Source organism: Colletotrichum aenigma (assembly GCF_013390185.1).
Source record: "Colletotrichum aenigma strain Cg56 chromosome Unknown KSG_Cg56_contig01, whole genome shotgun sequence".
NCBI lineage: Eukaryota > Fungi > Ascomycota > Sordariomycetes > Glomerellales > Glomerellaceae > Colletotrichum > Colletotrichum aenigma.
Genome location: NW_023500907.1, coordinates 2,882,599 through 2,901,442, shown reverse-complemented (window position 1 = coordinate 2,901,442; position 18,844 = coordinate 2,882,599). Strand labels below are relative to the sequence as shown.

At 56.1% G+C, this 18,844-nt stretch overlaps 6 protein-coding genes across 6 annotated transcripts; 4 read left to right on the top strand and 2 right to left on the bottom strand.

Annotated features, from left to right (window-relative positions):
• Positions 1 to 169: 169 nt before the first annotated feature.
• On the bottom strand, positions 170 to 2,082 carry moxY-2 (FAD-binding monooxygenase moxY; the record flags this gene model as incomplete). Its single annotated transcript, XM_037316043.1, has 4 exons — positions 170 to 582; positions 637 to 1,266; positions 1,321 to 1,478; positions 1,529 to 2,082. 4 exons carry the CDS (start codon positions 2,080 to 2,082, stop codon positions 170 to 172), a joined length of 1,755 nt encoding a protein of 584 aa, XP_037185707.1.
• Positions 2,083 to 4,769: 2,687 nt separating this feature from the next.
• CGCA056_v000781 (WSC domain-containing protein) lies at positions 4,770 to 7,015 on the top strand (the record flags this gene model as incomplete). Its single annotated transcript, XM_037316042.1, has 5 exons — positions 4,770 to 6,185; positions 6,247 to 6,316; positions 6,368 to 6,373; positions 6,452 to 6,569; positions 6,646 to 7,015. The coding sequence occupies 5 exons, from the start codon at positions 4,770 to 4,772 to the stop codon at positions 7,013 to 7,015; spliced, it is 1,980 nt and encodes a 659-aa protein (XP_037185706.1).
• A 502-nt stretch (positions 7,016 to 7,517) lies between these two features.
• CGCA056_v000780 (Histidine protein methyltransferase 1) lies at positions 7,518 to 8,774 on the top strand (the record flags this gene model as incomplete). The annotated part of the gene is made up of 2 exons (XM_037316041.1): positions 7,518 to 8,009; positions 8,103 to 8,774. The coding sequence occupies 2 exons, from the start codon at positions 7,518 to 7,520 to the stop codon at positions 8,772 to 8,774; spliced, it is 1,164 nt and encodes a 387-aa protein (XP_037185705.1).
• Positions 8,775 to 13,062: 4,288 nt separating this feature from the next.
• CGCA056_v000779 (uncharacterized protein) lies at positions 13,063 to 13,843 on the top strand (the record flags this gene model as incomplete). Its single annotated transcript, XM_037316040.1, has 3 exons — positions 13,063 to 13,255; positions 13,321 to 13,665; positions 13,719 to 13,843. The coding sequence occupies 3 exons, from the start codon at positions 13,063 to 13,065 to the stop codon at positions 13,841 to 13,843; spliced, it is 663 nt and encodes a 220-aa protein (XP_037184560.1).
• A 1,513-nt stretch (positions 13,844 to 15,356) lies between these two features.
• Positions 15,357 to 16,436, bottom strand: CGCA056_v000778 (Protein phosphatase 2C-like protein 7; the record flags this gene model as incomplete). Its single annotated transcript, XM_037316039.1, has 1 exon — positions 15,357 to 16,436. One exon carries the CDS (start codon positions 16,434 to 16,436, stop codon positions 15,357 to 15,359), a length of 1,080 nt encoding a protein of 359 aa, XP_037184561.1.
• An 872-nt stretch (positions 16,437 to 17,308) lies between these two features.
• On the top strand, positions 17,309 to 18,284 carry CGCA056_v000777 (Succinate dehydrogenase [ubiquinone] iron-sulfur subunit; the record flags this gene model as incomplete). The annotated part of the gene is made up of 3 exons (XM_037316038.1): positions 17,309 to 17,666; positions 17,759 to 17,910; positions 17,964 to 18,284. 3 exons carry the CDS (start codon positions 17,309 to 17,311, stop codon positions 18,282 to 18,284), a joined length of 831 nt encoding a protein of 276 aa, XP_037184564.1.
• Positions 18,285 to 18,844: the final 560 nt, after the last annotated feature.

Genomic DNA, 18,844 nt, shown 5'->3' with positions numbered 1-18,844 from the left:
AGGGGTCATCAAGATACTGATCACATGGTGTAGGATACGATTTTGAATTCATCGTGCCAAGAACCCATCTCAAATCAACGCCTGCAAAGCCACCCCGAAGAACCAAGCCACCCGGCATCAAGAAAAAAGCAAAGCGGACGCTATCTACACTCGCCGAAATCACACTCGTTCAGGAAGCCGGCGCCCCAGCCTTGAGCATCTCCATCTCAGGCAGCGTGAAGCCGTTGCCGAGGTACGCAAAACGGTTCTGCCTGGCGTTCTCGTATGTGTAAACCCAGTCCTCGCCCCTGAAGTGTTCCAGCATGCGGATGAAGTGCATCCTGCTCCCCGGGTGCAGGCCCGTCACGGGGGCGTTCACCTCTCCCTGCTTGTACCAGGATCTGCACCCGCCCGTGAATGCCGTGCGAGGCATGAATGCGGCGGTGTGCTCGAAATAGTCCTCGACGGCCGCCTCCGATGGTGTGATTGACCGGATGCTTTCCGTCTGGCACTTGCGTATTGTGTTGGCGATGTAGGTGGCGATGTGCTCGCTGAGTGTAAAAACATCACCATGGGCGATGGGTGCGTTGGGACCAAGGAACTCTGAGGTTACTGTTAGAAAAGGGGTCCATGAATGGGGAGTGGAGTTCAGCTCACTGAAGTAATTGGGCAGGCCCGCAACGGCGAGGGACATGTACGCCTTGGGTGTCTGCTCGGCCCAGATGTCCTGCAAGTTTCCGTTCCGGCCGGTGAGAGGAAACGAGGGGCGGAACGAAGAGTCGAAGCCAGTGGCACAGATGATGGCATCAACTTCGAGGACTCGTCCGTTGTTCAGCTCGACACCGTTGGCTACAAACCTCTTGATAGCATCCGTGTGAAGAGAAACCTTAGGGTCGTGGAAAGATTCGAGATACCCGGGTGCAGGAGTAAGCCTCTTACAACCCAGCGCGAAGTCGGGGATGAGCTGTTTGCAGAGCTTCTCGTCACCCTTGAGCATCGCCATCATGAACTCTCTTGTCTTGCCCAAAGCCCACTTCTGCTGGGGACTGCCTGCCACCAGTGCCACTGCGAACTTAATGTTGGAGTCGGTTTCCAGGGTCTTTGCAAACTTTTGGTAGAACTCCGGGTCGTTCTTGAACCGCTCAATCTGCGCTGGCGAGAAGCGTTCTTCTTCGTCCATCTCAATCTGCTGCATCAAAGGGGCTGAAGGGCCCATCTTCATCGTTGCCACCCGTGGTGGGATGATCAAAGTGGGCGTCCGAATGATATGATGGAGCTCCTTTATATCTACATCAAGGTGAGCCCAGTGTAACGCCTAGAAAATGAGCTGGTAAGACTTACGAGGGCGAATGGCTGGCGCTATCTGCACACCGGACGCTCCGTTACCGATCACAGCGACCTTCTTGCCTGCGTAGTCAAAGTTCTTGGGCCAGTTCGCGCTGTGGATGAGGGTGCCCTGGTAGTCTGAGATGCCCTCCACGTCTGGGAATTTCCACTTGCTTCTCGGGTCAGGATCCGCAAGTCATCATTGTGGGAAAGATTAACATACTTGAGAATTCCTGTCGCATCGATGATGAAGTTGGCATGGTCGTTGATGATGGCTCCTGTTTCCAGGTCCTTGATCTGCACTTCCCAAACGGCCTTCGACTCTGACCACGATGCGGCAACGATCTGGTGCGACGTCTTGATGTATGGGCGCATGTTCTCATCGTCACATATCCGGCACAAGTATTCCTCAATCTCAGCTGCGGGTGCGAAGAAACTCGACCACGCAGGGTTAGGTCTCCAAGAGAACTGGTAGTTATGGCTGGGCACATCGCACTTGCAACCCGGGTAGCGGTTCTCGAACCACGTACCTCCGACGTCCGCATTCTTCTCGTAAATCACAAGTTCGTATGTCGAGGGGCCGAGTGTGTTTCTGAGAGTGCGGATCATGTTGATTCCGCTGGCCCCGGCACCGATGCCGATGATGCGGACTGGGCGCGGCGTTCCGAACGGCGCTTCGCGCACCGAGTAAGCGGTGTTGCTGCGGGCCGACTGGCCGGAGCCGCTGCCATGGCCGTCAACATGCCGTGAGAGTTGGGGGATGAGTTGGCGTGTCATTGTTGGTGTCGTTGAGTTGGAGATGGCTGGGTGGGCAGTGAGAGACGGAGTGGATGGTTTATATCCCAACCTCAAGCAAGAGGCCTATGCCGAGGAAGGCACGGCCAAGGCTTTGCAAGAGCTTCCTTATCAAGAAAGGTGCAATCCCGTAGAGTGTTCGGTGGGGTTACGGAGGAGAGCGTAGGCAGAGGCAGTGACTAGGAAAGCAAGGCCGTTTGACAGGCTTGGTGCCTTCATTGGTTTGTACGGAGAGCAGCCAATAAAGACACAGGAGTCCATGGAAGAAGCAAAATATGAGATGAGACAGGCGATGATGACAACGGAGGGAAGAAGAAACGAGAATCCATTGACATGGATAGGCCCTGAGAGACATCGCCCGGTTCAGCAAGGCAAGGACGGGTAAAGTCTGTCTGAGGAGAGCAGCTGGGTCAACTAACACCACGACCACACCACACGACTTTGGCCACCACTGCACACAATCAACTAGCGCAAAGAAACTCTCGTCACAGAGCATATTAAGTCAAAGTCAAAAGAGACAACTCACATGAGACAAACCAGTGGAGTTGAGTTCGTCCAATGGATTGGGTCGCCTCAATTGAAGCCATGTTGCGTGGGGTCTCTGAGGAGAGCCACTGTTGGTCGATTTACGACAAGCAGTTTATCTTTCTTGGCTGGTGGAACGGCAGAGCTGTGGCTGCACGTATCCAAAGAGCTTGGAAACAAGGCTGGCCCATGAGGAGAACCGACTGTATGGCTTGCTTGCAAGCTTGCTAGGCTGGTTACGGTCAAGCATGGTTTCGATTAGCATAGAGTAGGGGCCTTCGCTGGATGCAGTCGTAAACTGTCCAACCACGAGGAGAGACCAGGCCGAGGGTCTTTGGGAGCATGGATCCAGTGCGGTGAATGACGAATCAGGACCCTCGCGGTCCTGATGGAGGAGGGAGGTCTGGAGCCGCAGCTGGATCGTGGCAAGTGCCGGGGACCATGGAGCTCAGTGGATGCTTTGCAGAGCCTCCATTGGGAGATGCCCTGGTCCTGCCCCGGAGTCATGACGATAAAGGGCATAAGATTACAGGAACGAATCCTTGATGCCTGTGGCAGCAAACGGCACAGGCCATGGTAACCCAAGTGCCGGCGGAAAAGCGCGGGATATTGTTGTGTCTAGTTGCGCGAATCGGAGGGTAAAGCATCGTGAAAGGGTCGGACCCAGTGTCGATCGGCCGCGTGGACGGGATGCGGTGCAGCGTATCTTTTTGGCGGAGGGAGGCAGTCTCCGTCGCGTTTGCTGGCCACTGAGACACGAGATCTGGCGGGAAGCACGAAGCACAAGATGCACAAGATCCTCCGGTGTTAAGATGCGCAGGGTTGATATGCGTGGGTGGTGTCTGGCAGGCAGCTGCAGCTGAAGCGTGCAGCAAAGACGTGCATTGAGGTGCCGCTCGGCGTGGGACTTTTCTCTTCTCTGTCTCTCCCATTGCCCTGCTAAAAGGATGCAGAAAGACACGCGGAGGGTTTAGTTGCGGAGGCACGGGGGCCATTTCCGAATGTCGGCCTATCAAGACTGCAGCTGCGCCCCCTTGCCGTCTGGTCCTTGGCCAGCTGGTACAGTACAAAAGCACGGGGGCCGGAGACCGAAAAGAGAATCCGAACGGACGGGAGAGAGAAAGACATTGTTTCTGGGAAGAGGTTGCTGGGGCCTTGCGCTGCAGAACGCCTCTTGCAAAGGCTCTTGCTCATTGGTTGTTTTGCGATTGGATGTTGGTGTTGGTGTTTGGTGGGTGCAGATGGAGGTTGAGGCGATGGCAAATGGGATGCGGTCGTTCCGTTTGTAGGCAATTCGACCAGTGAGCGGTCGATGTCCCGGCCCAAGTGCTGTGTACCGGAAGCACATGAGCACAGCCCGGCCTAAGCGAAGTATCGACAGACCTCAACTGTCACTTCTACCATCACAAAACCTTCATCCAACTCATCGTCGAGACCGATCAGACGTCACTAATTCAAAACCTCCATCATTTCATTTCAGTATGCTGATAAGGCGAATTGCCGCAGGAGATTTCTCCCGGCATTTGCGATGAGCCGTCTACTCGCCAAGACTATTCACCTTTGTCCGGAATGAGCTACCTGGCTAATGTGAGAGCTCCAGTACGTGGCGTAGCTTGAAGATGCGATTCTTGGGTATGAATTGGCGATGGGGTTTTCAACAACGCCCAGTCGAATCGATCCAGATGCGGAACTCGACAAAGATGGCTATGATATTTCGCACAATGGCTTTCTTGGCAGTCAAGTCCGTCAGGACTGAGAAAAGGTCCAACGGTAGCCACAGCTTGTTAGTTTCAGGTCGAGAACAATGAGAACACCGCTCTGTTGAGAACCCGAACACCATCATCGCAGTCCTTTCAAGTCTGGGCTCATAGCCACCACGCCACAACCGTCTGGCACCACGCGAGCATCCCGCCATGTGGTTCAAGCCTGACGACGTTGGCAATAGTCCCAAGTTCAAGTGGATGGTTGTAAGCCATGTGAATCTTGATCAGAATCGCTGCTTGTCGATCACTATGGCTTCCGTTCAGAGTACATACAGATGACGCTGAGTCTCTCTCATCAGCACGTCCTATGTCAAACCACCAGCTCGTTCTTTTCTTCCATTCCTTTGTTCTTTACAGATGTCACATTCCCTTCATTTCGATATGCACTCTTTAATCATCTCAGGTATTGTCTTGGCCCTGACTGGGCTGGGCAACGCCGCGACCATCTCGAAACGCGAGCTCTCAATCACTACCAGCCTTCCCACAGGCTTCAAGTACCTCGGCTGCTATACCGATTCTCCTGGTAACCGCCAGCTGGCTCGTGCCAGTTACGTCGACTACAGCCGCATGACGGAGGAATCATGCATCGCGTTCTGTTCGGCCAAGGGCTTCCCATACGCCGGTGTCGAGTACGCTTCCGAGTGCTATTGCGACTATTTCCTGGGGCTCCTCGCCACAAAGCAGCCCGAATCCGATTGCAGCTTCGCCTGCACCGGCGACTCGACGGAGCCTTGCGGTGCCGGGGATAGACTCGGTGTCTTCACGACAACCGCTGCCGCCGTCGCCGGTCCCGGTGTCAACCCCGGCCCGGCGGGCTGGGCCTCTCTCGGCTGTTACAACGACAACATCCCCGGCCGCATCCTCGCTTACCGTACCGGTGTTGCGGCCGGCGACAGTCTCATGTCAGTCCTACAGTGCACCACCGCCTGCAAAGCCGCCGGATTCTCCTACGCCGGAGTCGAGTACTCTTCGGAGTGCTACTGCGACAACCAGATCCTCAGCACCGCCGCCAGTGGCCAGACCGGCTGTAACATGCTCTGCTCGGGCAACAGCACGGAGTACTGCGGCGGAGGGAACTTCATCAACATCTACAAGTCTTCCGCTGCGCCCAAGACAGCAAGCACCGTGCCCGCGGGCTGGACTGGCCAGGGTTGCTTGAAGGACAATGTTCTCGGCCGCGCTCTCGGCGTTGGCATGGCTGTGGCGGGCGGCCCCGCCAGCATGACGGTCGAGAGCTGTGTTGCTGCGTGTTCCGCCGCCGGATACCAGATTGCCGGTGTCGAGTACTCTCAGGAGTGCTGGTGTGACAACCAGATCCAGAACGGAGGCGTGCTGACTCTTCCGACGGACGGCTGCAACATGCTTTGCAGAGGCAACACGTACGAGACCTGTGGCGGCTCGAACCGCCTCAACATCTACGCGTCTTACAACCTGAATTTGGCCCTGCCCTCTAGCAGTTCCTCAACCACGATTGCGTCTACTTCGTCTTCGAGCAGCAGGGTCTCCTCTGCTTCCTTGACGTCTGCCACATCCAGCTCGTCTGGGCCATCAAGCCGCTCTAGTACCGCTTCTAGTACTTCCAGCAGCACCTCGCTCACTTCTTCTGCCGTTACAAGCACGCTCTCGACCTCGACCACGTCGCTGACCACCTCTTCCTCGCCCACCTCTTCCAGCTCTCCCTCTAGCTCTATTTCCAGCTCTTCTTCCAGCTCTTCTTCCAGCTCCAAGACAAGCTCCAAGACAAGCTCTGCAAGCTCTTCCTCTAGCCCCGCCTCCACCTCTTCATCCAGTTCCTCGGTGAGTGAATCCAGGCATAACCCGAAATAAAGACGAAGTGCCCAGTACTAATGCTTCACAGACCGCCTCTACCTCGACTACGGCCACTCCACCTTCCGCCAGCGGCGCCTGCGCCGCTCCCAGCCCAACCAGTGAGTTAACCCGATCCTCTCCCTTGACAACTCAAACTGACTTCATTTTAGTTGCAAGTAAGTGTTCCGTGACCGCTTGAAGAAAACTTCCGGCTACCATGCCATCGACATACTAACCTGAACCTTTCTTCCTAGGCGGCCCGTACGTGAAAAACTCCGGATGGGATTACGGCACCAGCAACTGGACCATCACCGGGGCCGCTACCGGACGCATCGTCGGCGACGGGTATCAAGTAAGCGGCTGTGGAGCTCTGTAAGTCGCACACACATGTCCCACACACGCCTTTTCAATTGCATCCTTGCTAACCAGCCCCTTTCCTTTCCTCCAGCCTCTTCGAGTCCGCCCCAGGAGGTCTCATAGGCCGCTTCACCCAAACACTGACCCTGCCCGCCTCCACCACGACCAAGAAGAGGATCGTCACCGCCTACATCGGCCGCATGAACGGGACGCCGTCCTCCGCCGGGGTGCCGACATTCGGGTTCGCCTGGGACACTTATCCCATCCCGGACGTCTTGGTGTGCGGGTCGACCAATAACCCCTGCAGGAACGTCAACACGCCGCTGGCGAGCTACACCAAGTACACGTGGACGTTCAACATCGCGGGCGGCACGCACTACATCATGTTTGCCTTCAATTGGCCCAGCGGAAGCAACAAGGCGCCGGTTCTGATTGATGACATTACCGTTGTTGATGCGTAGGATTGAGGGTATTGGTCACGTTGACGAACGAGTTTGTAAAAGCAGTACATTTTAAGTGAACAACAAGAATGAGGATTTAGAACTTAGAAGCGTGCAGAAATTGTGACATGGATGCTCATCTCTCAACATTAGTTTGACGTCTCATTCACCCTAATGCCCACCGTCACTAATCTTCTGGGTATGCAAACTGTGGGGTTAGAATTGGTATCATGCAACTTGAGTGAACGTATTGAGCATGGCTCCGCCGGAAACTTATTCAAAAGCCTACGAGTGACCCGGCTTTAAGTACTCGCATAGTCCCTAGCCGTGTACAAATATCCAAAGTGCAACATCATCGCCCGGCGAACCTGCAACGAGGCACTGGGAAGGCCAGCGCACCGACGTCGTTGAACCCCGCCCCCACATTTTGATAAGGCAGTTTCTCTTCCCTCGCGACTTTCTTATCGTCGCGAAATTTCCTACAACCCCGCGGCATCCCACTATCCCCCTCCCGAAAAAAAAAATGTCTTCATCCTTCTCCTTCGGCTTCGGCGGCGATGACATAGAAGACGACTCCCCTCCCGCCCCGGCCTCCGCGCCCGCCGGCCCGGAGCCCGACAACACCCCGGCGCCGCCCGCGGCGGCCGCGTCGTCGTCATCGTCCGCCTTCCCCGTCCCCGGCAAACCCCAGCTCCCGCCCACGGGCCACGACCTGAAGCACATGCTCGCGCAGCTCCCCTCGAAAGTCGCCTTCAGCACCCTGGACGTCGCCCTGGACGACGGCACCGCCATCGCCATCCCCCGCCGCGAGCTGTGGGACGTGCGCGTGCAGCTCATGGCCGAGGACGAGACCGCGGCCGGACCCGCGGCCGAGGGCCTCGGCAGCCACGACGTCAAGACGGGCGTCTACGAGGGCGGGTTCAAGAGCTGGGAGAGCAGCGTCGACCTGGTCAAGGTGCTCGCCAGCGGCGGGTACCTTGATGCGCTGAAGGATCGGCCACTCCGGGTCGTAGAGGTATGAGAGGACTTGCGCCGGTTTAGTGTGGAGTGGCGATCGATGATGATGATGATGACGACGAGAAAGGGGCTAATGTGATTAATGGCACAGCTTGGTTGCGGCACGGCGCTGCCATCTCTGGCGATCCTGCAGTGGGCCATGAGGTACGCGACGGAGAGGTCGCCGCTGCTGCTTACGCTCGCCGACTACAACCCCTCGGTGCTGCAGCTGGTGACGCTGCCCAACTTCATTCTTGCGTGGGCCCTGGAACGGAGGGACCAGAGCCCGGCCGTGCAGGAGGCGTTCGCGCTGGAGGACGAGCTGGAGCTCACGCCTGAGGTGCTGCAGCAGTTCCAAGACTTCCTTGCGTCTTCACACATCTCTCTCAACTTCATTTCCGGCGGTTGGTCACAGGAGCTGATCGACCTACTGTACGAGAGCCAGTCCAAGCTGGACCAGGAGACTCACGACAGTGACACCATCAACAAAGACTTTGATACCCTGCTCATTGGGGCCGAGACAATATACTCCCCGTTCGCCCTGGAGGCATTTAATGAGATGGTCTATGCTATTCTTAGCAAGGAGAAGGCGGAGCGGGGAGGCAGCGGCTGTCAGTCACAGGCGCTGGTGGGAGCCAAGAGGCTGTACTTCGGCGTCGGGGGTTCACTCGACGACTTTGTGGACAAGGCCAGAGGGAAGGGCGCGACGGTGACTCAGATCGCAGAGGAGACGGAAGGTGTCCGGCGTGGAGTCGTGCGCTGCACGCTGAGTTCTTCCGGTTAATAGATCCATCGTTCCAGTCCAAGCTGTCGGGTGACGCTCATCTGCTTGTGGTATTTGTTTGCCACCGCCGGGACGATGCCGTGCTTGATTGGCTGCCTTGTCGAACCCGTGTCTTGGGAGTCCACGAATGCTCTGGCGCACCGGCGCGAATTGGGAAGAGGTCCTTGCCGTTGTTGAGCATTCTAGGGGAGACAAGGAAACTCTCCATGAGGTGCTGGCAGCTGGCAGGGCGAAGGGTCTCGGGCTGTAGCTGTGAACCCTTTCGGAAGGCATCCATCGTCCCAGACAGTGTCGTAAGATGCGGGACCTGTGGCATGAACCAAGACCTGTCGATGAATGTTGGGCACGTGAAACGTCAAGCCTGATTGATGGGCGCGGCTGTGGCGTTGCAGAATGTTCGTCAGCCTGGCTTTCTCTTGTCCTGCATCTGCAGCAGCCACGGCGTGGTACCGAATCGAATCGCATCACATCGCCAATTCCAGTACCGGCATTCCCGTCCGTGGCACCGGATCGCGGCCTTGTACGTCACCCAAGTCGGGGCTGCAAATTTTGGGGGTGATTCGGAGGAATATCCATTCCAGCATGGTGTCATGTTGAAACGCTCCATGAGGCAGAACCAGGCTTCGCTTGTCCTTTTTCGTCCGGCCAAGAGTAACTTACCACAAGCTGTCACTGGCGTTGATGGCGGAAAGCTGCATGTGAATGAGTTGGGAGCACAGAGGGCCAAGCCTGTCACGGAGCTGCTACCCCCTCGGCTTGAAACTCTGCTGAAGGCGAGGACATCGCTACATGCTGGATGCTGGGATCCAACAAAAGTATTCACCGATAGTTGCTCGCGAAGTTGCATCTTCATGACAAACGAAGTGGTTAATGACCGATATATCGAATCGTTCGGACGACACTCGAGCCATCAGATGGCGTTCCGTTGTCGGCCGCGCGGGGGACTTCCAGGTGGATGCTCACAAGGGGACGTTATGGAGAATAGACGAATCGGCTAGAGCAGGGTACCTTACGGAGGGGGAATTGTGGGTGAACCGGGAGCTGTTAGTGTCCGAGTCCGTCGATTGGAGGCCAGGCACAGGGCCCGTGGCGCAAAAATGCAGGTACCGTGCAAGCCGCGAAATAGCGCGCATGCTGGGGAGATTTGTCCAATGTTGGTCTCCACAATGGGTCTCCAACGGGGCGCATTGAAATTGGTCCTTTTTTCTCTCTCACTCAGATATTGGCATCTTGGAATCGCAATTGGGCAGCGGCCAGGCCCTGACGTCGTTCCATTGCATCTCATTGCACAACCGATGGATTGCGCCCCCGTTCGCCGATTGAGAGCGAGATTGGCTGCGCTTGTGCGATATGATGTTGCAGTGCTATGTGCTATATCCGTCTACACCAGCCAATATGTGCAATATGCGTGCATGTATCGCATACCGTGCCGTGGGAGCGAGAGTTCTGGAGAGAGGGGCCGGATGGAATGCGCGGCACGGCTCAAGCGGGTGCAGGCGAAGAGCAGAATCTTCTCCGGCGCCCCCTCGGTAGATCCTCATCAGGCGATACCTGTCAGGTCAGTACCGTCGATTGGGGAGGACAGGCCACTGGTTGTCACCGTCATGATCGGTGAAAGAGTGTCCCGTTCCAGCATGATGTGCGCCAGACTATCGTTGATGGCGACGGCCGAGCAGTAACTCACCTTTCACAGGTGCGTCAGGCCATCCATATTCGCAGGATCGAAGCATGGAGAGAAGCAACTTGCTACGTCCGCGGCAGCTGACCTGTTGTCTCAAGCCCTGCGCGTCAATGCTTCTATGGGGCGGAAACAAACAGACAGACAAAGTTGCCAGGATCTAAATGACTTTGCGCTAGAAGTCAATGGACTGACGGTGAGAAGGGGAAACATAGCAGGCTGGGTCGTCGGTGAGGGTGACGACGTAAGTGTCGCCGCCGCGTAGCCGCGGGCTGGGTCCTAGCACATCAGGGTTGAGGGTGAGGAAATAAGGTGTCGCTGGCATTCGCCTTTTTTTGATGTTCGGATGCTTGGAAATACCAGCGCAGCGGAAGGCGTCGTCACCTCCATTAGGCGTGGTGGGGGAGCCTGGAGCTGTCAAGGTCAGCCTGCAGCAACCATCGGATTGACGACGAACGGCGACTGGTCCGCGGCAAGTAGAGTTTTTGCCTCTTGAGATAGAACACGAGATGGAAAGGAGGGTGGAGGGATGGACGCTGTTGGCTGCGCACGCAATTGCAGGCTGAGTTGGCCGGGCGTCAGCGAGCATAACAGCAGCGCCAACAGCAGCAGGCTGAGATGGTAATATGCTCACATTCCCATGGGCGGCGAACAGAAGAAGGCGCTTGGGGGAGACACACAGAAGGTACCTCCTCCTCTGGGCTGGTGATGGCGCGCGCGCCATCTTTCGGGCGAGAGATGTAGCTGTCGGCGCTGAAAATGAAAATGAGTCTTGTCCCCTCCCTTGCTGCGCCTCGAAAGACCCAGATCGACAGGAACCTCCCCAGGACCCCCTCGTCATCGGGCCAGAACGAGAAAAGCGGGCACCAGAGCATGGGCGAGAGTCAGAGACTGGCGCAAATCAGGTCTTGGGGCATCTCTTGACTCCCTGAGTCTTCTTTGGCCCAGTTGCAGCGGGTGTCACTTGCGGTGGACTGAGGTGAGATGGACCATTTGCCCACTGGATTGTGCCATTGCGGATGCTGGAGGTGGACGCGACGTTGTCACGCTGGACGGTCGACCAGGGCCGCTGCTCGCCCCAGCTGAATGGATGGAAGGGTTCTCCCAGAGACCCCAGCTCAAAAGACCAATAGGGGCGCTCGGGCGACTCCGGGGCACAAGGGTAAGAGAGGGGGGACGTTGAGCGAGCTTCGCGGTCGACGACGGTCGTTGGAAAAAAAATTGGAGGTGTGTTGTCGGCAACTAAGGTACCTAACAGTTCGGGCGACGGCGCATAACGTACGCGCGGGCGGAGTGGTTGCCCTCCCAGCTGTTCCAGGCCAGCTAACGCCTCATCAGACAGCTCAGCTTTAAGGTAGGTTCTGGTAAGCAGCTAGGAAGACAACCTAAAGTCGCAAGCTGTAACAGGTACAGCATCGTCTGGCGGGAGAGAAGCGTGCTGTTGAAAGCAGCAGCGAAAGAAAGAGACGGCGCACCACAGAAACCTGAAGCTTGGTGCTCGTTAGCGTGTGGCCTCGGGTTCGCCATGTTCATCTATGCGACAGGGGTCCCCGTCCAAGAATTTTCTGCCCCAACCCTGATTAAGCTTAGCGCCGCGCCCCTGTTGCTGGGGTTGCTAGGACTGGTGCGAAGGAAGGAAGGACGGACGGTTGGAGAGGAGAGGAGAGGTACGGAGTACTTGCAGGTTTACACCCTCCCAGGAAATCATCGCTGCTTCCTCATTTGCGACGAATTGCGCTGCGCCGACTGGACGCCTGCTGGCTGCTGCTGCTGCTGCCATGGAGGTAAGGTAGAATGGCATTGTACTGCGCCTGCGTAAATCACGGGCTTGGGAGAGGCTGGAGGCAGGCGCCAGGTGGGAGCCGTGGCCGTGGTGCCCGCGCCGTGGTTCGCCTTCCGCGCAGCGCGGTTACTGTGTGAGATGGCTTTTGTTGTGATTCCATCGCCCTTCATCGTCGAAACGCCGCCAAACAAGCAAGCCTCGACTGAGCGTAGCTCCTGTCTCGCGTGCTCGCCTCCCGTCCCTCACCTCACCTCACGCCATTCGTCCTTCCGTTATTAAACTCACCTTGCGCTCCTCTCAGTCCCGCGCTTGATGATCCTCCATTCCACCCGTCTCCATCACCAGACCCAGACTCAACACACAAACAAATCTGTCCGTACACACAACACAGACAAACATCAACCCACGCAATATTACCACCCATCGCGCGTCCACACCCCCGGAATTCCAACTTCAACCCTCGAGCAATATCCAGGAAAAGCTCCGTCTGCTACCACCATCCCAGGTACCGCTACTGATGTAAGTCGCATGCCTCCGCCAGAACCCGCACACCCGCACACCCCCCCCCCCTTCCATGCTCTACCCCTGGATCTCTGTCTTCGCCTAATTTCGCTCCTTCGACACGGGGAAGCCAGAAGCCTTTTTCTACTCCTGGGCCCCCCCTCGAGCTGATATCCATTTTCCTCTCTTGTTTCCTCACGAGCCTTCCCGACATTCGTTGTTGACCTTTTTTTGCGACCTTTACAGTAGTACGATACCTAATACACCAACCTCTACACTCGTTCACCAACTTTAATCTTCACAAAAAAACAACCCAATCCGTCACAATGAAGACCTTCTCCGCTACTCTCGTCGCCGCCTTCGCCGCTGTCGCCCAGGCTGTCCAGCTTACCAACAGCGACTTCGCCATCACCGCCGGCCAGCCCTTCACCATCACCTGGTCCGGTGCCACCGGTGCCGTCACCCTCAACCTGAAGAACGGCGCCAGCACCGACCTGAAGACCGTCGCCGCCATCACCAGTAAGCCCGCTGCTTCGACCTGGTATGGTCTACTCACAGTATCAAGATGACTGACATGAATGCAGCTGGTGCTACTGGCAACTCCTTCACCTGGACCCCTTCTGCCAGCCTCCCCGCTGACACCTACGCCATCGAGATCACCGACGGCAGTGAGACCAACTACTCTGGTCAGTTCCAGATCTCCGGTGCCTCCGGCGCGGCCACTGCCACCGGTGCCAGCTCCACTGCTGCTTCCGCTTCCGCTTCGGCCTCTGCTTCTGCTTCCGCCTCTGCGTCTGCTTCTGCCTCCGCTACCGTCACCGTCACCTCCGCCGCCTCTTCTACCGCCTCTGAGACTGCTGCCACCGTCTCCTCTGCCGCCAACTCCACCATCGCTTCTACTGTTTCCACCAGCACCCGCGCCAGCACTCGTATGTCTCTATCCTGGTTCTCTTCATAACGAGATTCACTAACAAGCGAGCAGGCGTCTCCTCCACTACTGGTGCCACCACCTCCCCCACCACTGTCCCTGGCAGCGACTCTGTCCGCCTCGGCTCTCCCATTGCCCTCATCGGCCTCACCGTCGCCGCCATGCTCTACTTCCAGTAAGCGTGTGTGTTTGACGAGGACGAAAAGGGACAGTCATGGGTCACTTGACTGGTATATGATGGGAACAAAACGGTTTAATATATAGTAATGCGATCCAGGAACAATCAGGATGAGGCGTTGCATATGGGGTCTAGCTTAATTGAGTAGCTGGACTCGATGAAGACGATGACAACGGACGGCGTACCACTTCTGTGTATTGTATTCAACTGGGTCTGTACACACAAGCATAGTCAATTACAGCAATCAGATGCATTGTTGCCTCTTACCACTCACTAATTCGCCAGACCAACCTGTGGCCTGTTCGCTCGTGACCATCTGACATCTCGGTTGTACACCGGCAGACCCCTCATATCCTCCGTGCTTGCATTGCCTATTCAAGCGACATGCATGACCTGGCCGTTTGTCCTCGAGCGACGTGACATTCTGTCAGTGCTTCCTGTGCGACGCTGCATGCGGGTCAATCGGGCGCAGGCATGCAGGGTACACTGTAGTCCGGGGCGCATCTGCGTCCGAGGGATCATTCAGGAAATCACACTAACACGGCCATCAAGATCTCGCCAGTCTTTGCATTTAAACTCATCCACGAAACAAACGAATCGTAGAGGTCTCCAGAAAATAAAGAACAAGAGACCAGTTTGTTCGACCCTCCACGTGGAGAGGCTGACGCTGACGTGGACCCCTTTGCGGCCAAAAAAGGAATCGGCCGTCCGCCGTGGGGAAGGCAGAAGAAGGAAGCAACGAACCAACGTCGGTTTCGCCTCGTGCCGATCAGCAGGAGAGGATTCCCACCACACATACACAGACGTAAAAAACAGGTTCTACGGATACTGGTTGGTTGATCGGATGAGCCAAAATGTGTAGTTTGTTCGGTGGAGAAATCGAGGCTGTGATGGAAAGGATTGGGGCGGTTGTCAACGTGAGACGTCCGGGAAGGGAACGAGATGCTGGGATTTCTGGCCTTGTTCTAACGTGTGTGTTCTGACGCGTGGTTTGAGAATGTGCTGAATATGTCTTGCTTCATCCATTTGACGTTGTCCATAGTCTTTATCTGTCGATGGAGTCAATGCGATCAATTCGGCTCAATCGCATCGTTGGTCCCATCATCGTCATGGACCGGTTTGTCCGTCTGCCAGCTGCAATCTTGTATATGCTGTCATCTTCGTATTCTGAATGGTCCGATCTTGTCTACAGGGCCCAAAGCAAGATTCGGGGCTTTCAACGGGTGATGTGTAGTGATATAACAAGCTTGAATGGTTGTTGCTTAGTTTCAAGGGGCTTGTTGCTTCTTTGTACACGATGGATATCTGGTTTTGCGAAGCACTGGACGGAAAAGAGACGATGGTCCCAGGCTTGAATGCAGCGGGAGCGCCTCCTTTCCGATGTCTATATTTTTAGTAGCTTGAGAAAACAAGAAAACGGAAGCCCATCCCGGCGGCATGCTTTGTGTCTTTAGATAATAATACAATTCGGAAATTTCGCCGCGCCAAACCAGAGCTAACTTCTCAAAGTGGCCTTAAAGACGGCTCTTGACCTTGGCGTCGTCCGACGCAATAAGCACGACGACGCAGATGTCGTCAATCTTGCCGCCATGCCAGTTCTCCTGGGGGAAGTACTTCTGGACGCCCTTGGCGAAAGGACCGTCGTGCTTGCGGTTGAGGCTAGCCGACTTAGCTGCCGCGGTAATCTCTGCCGCCAGAACGCTTTGCAGCGTCAAGAACTTTGAAGGTGGTCGTACGGAGGCATCCTCTGAGGGCTTCGTAAAGGGCTTGAGGTTGTCGACGACACGCACGCCGTTCTTGCTGTCAAACCAGGCACCCGTCGTCGTCATGACGTTGCTCACAATGCGAAGGATGTCCTGGTTAAAGAGGTTGTCCCAGACACCGTCAGTCGCAAAGACCACTATGTCCCCGTGTCGGAGGGCGTGCTGGGTAACGTCGGCGTCGGCGGGGAAGTCGCAGAGGTTGGCGCCACCAAAAGCAGCCATGCGTGCTGCCACGGCCGGGGGCACGATGGAAAGCTGGTAAGGGGTGTTGAAGGCGTGCGTTTGAGGCTCGGAGTAGGTGTGTACGGCGTTCAGACGGAGCTGGATGAAGCCCGAGTCGCCCAGGTTCGCAACATCGAGGTTTCCATCCGGAGAGGCGACAGCAACGCATGCCGTACTTCCTCCAGCGGGAACCGTCTTGTCTTCACATATCGCCTGGTACCCGGTCTGCATCAGAGCCTGCGCCCGCAATGGGTCCTTATCGCCACTGCCTTTTGTCGAATCGTTTTTGATCGCATCGTGGCCATAGGCTGACGAGGCCATGTAGTCACAGAAGCCGTGCGAGAAGTCTGCAGGATCGACACCAGAATCGACCCAGCCGCCGACACCATCGGCGACGCCCAGAGCTACCGAACCGGATTCGCCTACCCTGCTGACGAAGAAGGCGTCATGACCGCTGTCTGGCCTCGATCGCTTGCTGCGATTCAGTTGGATCCGATTGTATGGGTTGAAATGGAAAATATGTGTCGAGGGATCGTACGGTCGGTCTTTGCCAGTGAAAGAGGCTGCGACGTGGTAGGAGAGCTTGGATGCTGTCGAATCGGAGCTCATGTTTCTTGTCGTCGAGATGTAGCGCTGGGATAGTGGCGATGGAGGGGTCCGTTGCCGACGCAACAGATACGTCGGATACAACGAGGTGCAGGCTGTGATGCAATCAGCTTCTTGTCCTCAACAGATATCGCATTGTCAGAAGAAATTACCCTTGGTCAAAGGCTTAGTATGAGAGAGCTGGACCAGGGGCTGGCGCAAAGCGATCACCGCTGCGGCCATTGCTTCCAATGTGCAGCGACGTGTCGTGTTTCTTGGAGATGCGTTTGCGGTGCTTCCGCAGTCCGCATGTTAACTATCCCCGCGTCAAGTTTGAAGGCGACAGACAACGACGCAAAGTCACCTCGCTGCGGGCTCAACAACGCTGTCAGCTTAGGATTTCATATGGAAAGACTGGAGCTTCCTCGACGCGCACGAGCACAATTGGACACTTGCGACGCGATGGGTGCAACAGCCACCGATTTGATGTCATATGAAAAAGCGCACCCCGGATTTGGCAGGGATGACACCTCCGCCATATTCCCGCACCGCGTCACGTGCACCGACGGCAGCACGGAATGCCCGAGTCCTTCTTCACATTCACCCGATCCTGGTCAGCTGTGGAGAACTTGGGCTTATTATCAGCGTGCACATGATTGGCTGGTTGTCCCGCTGGCCCTCGGGTATTCGAAGTCGGAACCAGCAGCCAAATCTTCTATGATGTTTGATTTCGCCCAAACGCCTCCCATAGGATAATATTACGGTGATCCGGCCAACTCCTCCAACCACCAACGCCCCGCAGCACACCTGCAACTGCTCAAACATCTCTTGGAGTTTCAACAAGTTGTTTTTGACTGTATCCTCGCGATCAATCGTTCCCGAAAACAACCGCCACGATGGCAGCTCTCCGCTCTTCCTCTCGAGTCCTTGGAACGGCCACGAAGGCCGCTTTCCGCCCTATCGTCACGATCCCTCGCCGTGGCCTTGCCACCCCTACGGATGCGCCCGCGGTCAAGGAGCCCAAGATGAAGAAGTTCACCATCTACCGCTGGAACCCCGACACGCCGACCGAGAAGCCTCGCATGCAGGAGTACACTTTGGACCTGAACAAGACGGGACCCATGATGCTGGACGCTCTGATCCGCATCAAGAACGAGATCGACCCCACTCTTACCTTCCGTAGGAGTTGCAGAGAGGGTATCTGCGGTAGCTGTGCCATGAACATCAACGGACAGAACACTCTGGCTTGCCTTTGTACGTGTCCCCCTTGAGGGCGGGGGCAGAAGCTCGACTCTGCCATCGCCTTCGACCCGGAAGATGTGAAAGCATGGCTAACCAAAGTCCAGGCCGTATTCCTACCGAGAGCGCGTCAGACGTCAAGGTCTACCCTCTGCCTCACACCTACGTCGTCAAGGACCTCGTTCCCGACTTGACGCAGTTCTACAAGCAATACCGCTCAATCAAGCCCTACCTGCAGAGAGACACTCCTGCCCCTGATGTACGCTGAAATTGCCACCACTCACTTGAAAGGTTTACGCTAACCCTTCGTAGGGCAAGGAGTACCGCCAGAGCGTCGCCGACCGAAAGAAGCTGTCTGGTCTCTACGAGTGCATTCTCTGCGCCTGCTGCTCGACTTCCTGCCCCTCGTACTGGTGGAACTCTGAGGAGTACCTCGGACCCGCCATCCTCCTTCAATCCTACCGCTGGCTGGCCGACTCCCGTGACGAGCGCAAGGCTGAGCGTAAGGCCGCCCTCGACAACTCCATGAGCCTGTACCGTTGCCACACCATTCTCAACTGCACACGTGCCTGCCCCAAGGGTCTCAACCCCGGCAAGGCCATTGCCGAGATCAAGAAGGCTATGGCTTTTTAAGAAGCGAATCGGAAGTTGGCGGCGGAGGTTTCTACGGGTTGGAGTCATAATCTTGGGCGGCGCGTTATTGGCTGTATACTAGGTAGTGTGTACTTTATGAGCATGGCTGGAGTTTGAACTCCTTGGGCACACTAAAAGGGGACTCTGAATTCAGGCTTTCTTTTGTTTCCGTTACTCTACGGCTTACTGATGAGGATTACCTGTGTGCCTGGATGTGCTAGAGCAATGCGAGGTGAGGGGGTCAGACCTCAGAATGCTACTGGGGCTGTGGAAGAGGCAAAAGGGGAGGTCAGGTGGACGATGCAACAAAGAAAGTTGCCACATTAGAGTTGGCCGTGGAACGGCGGCTTCATGATAGATACCTAGGGTAACCCTAAATTATTTACAATTCTTCAACACTGCTGCAACCGCGTAGGCACGTGCTCTGAAACTCTCGAACACAATATTGCGACAACGAGTTGCGAATTGGTTATGGCTGCACTACAACTGGAAACCATTTGACCACTGACCGCTAAGCTGTTACCGAGGCTCCACGTAGTCACGTTGTTTGAAAAGTGGCA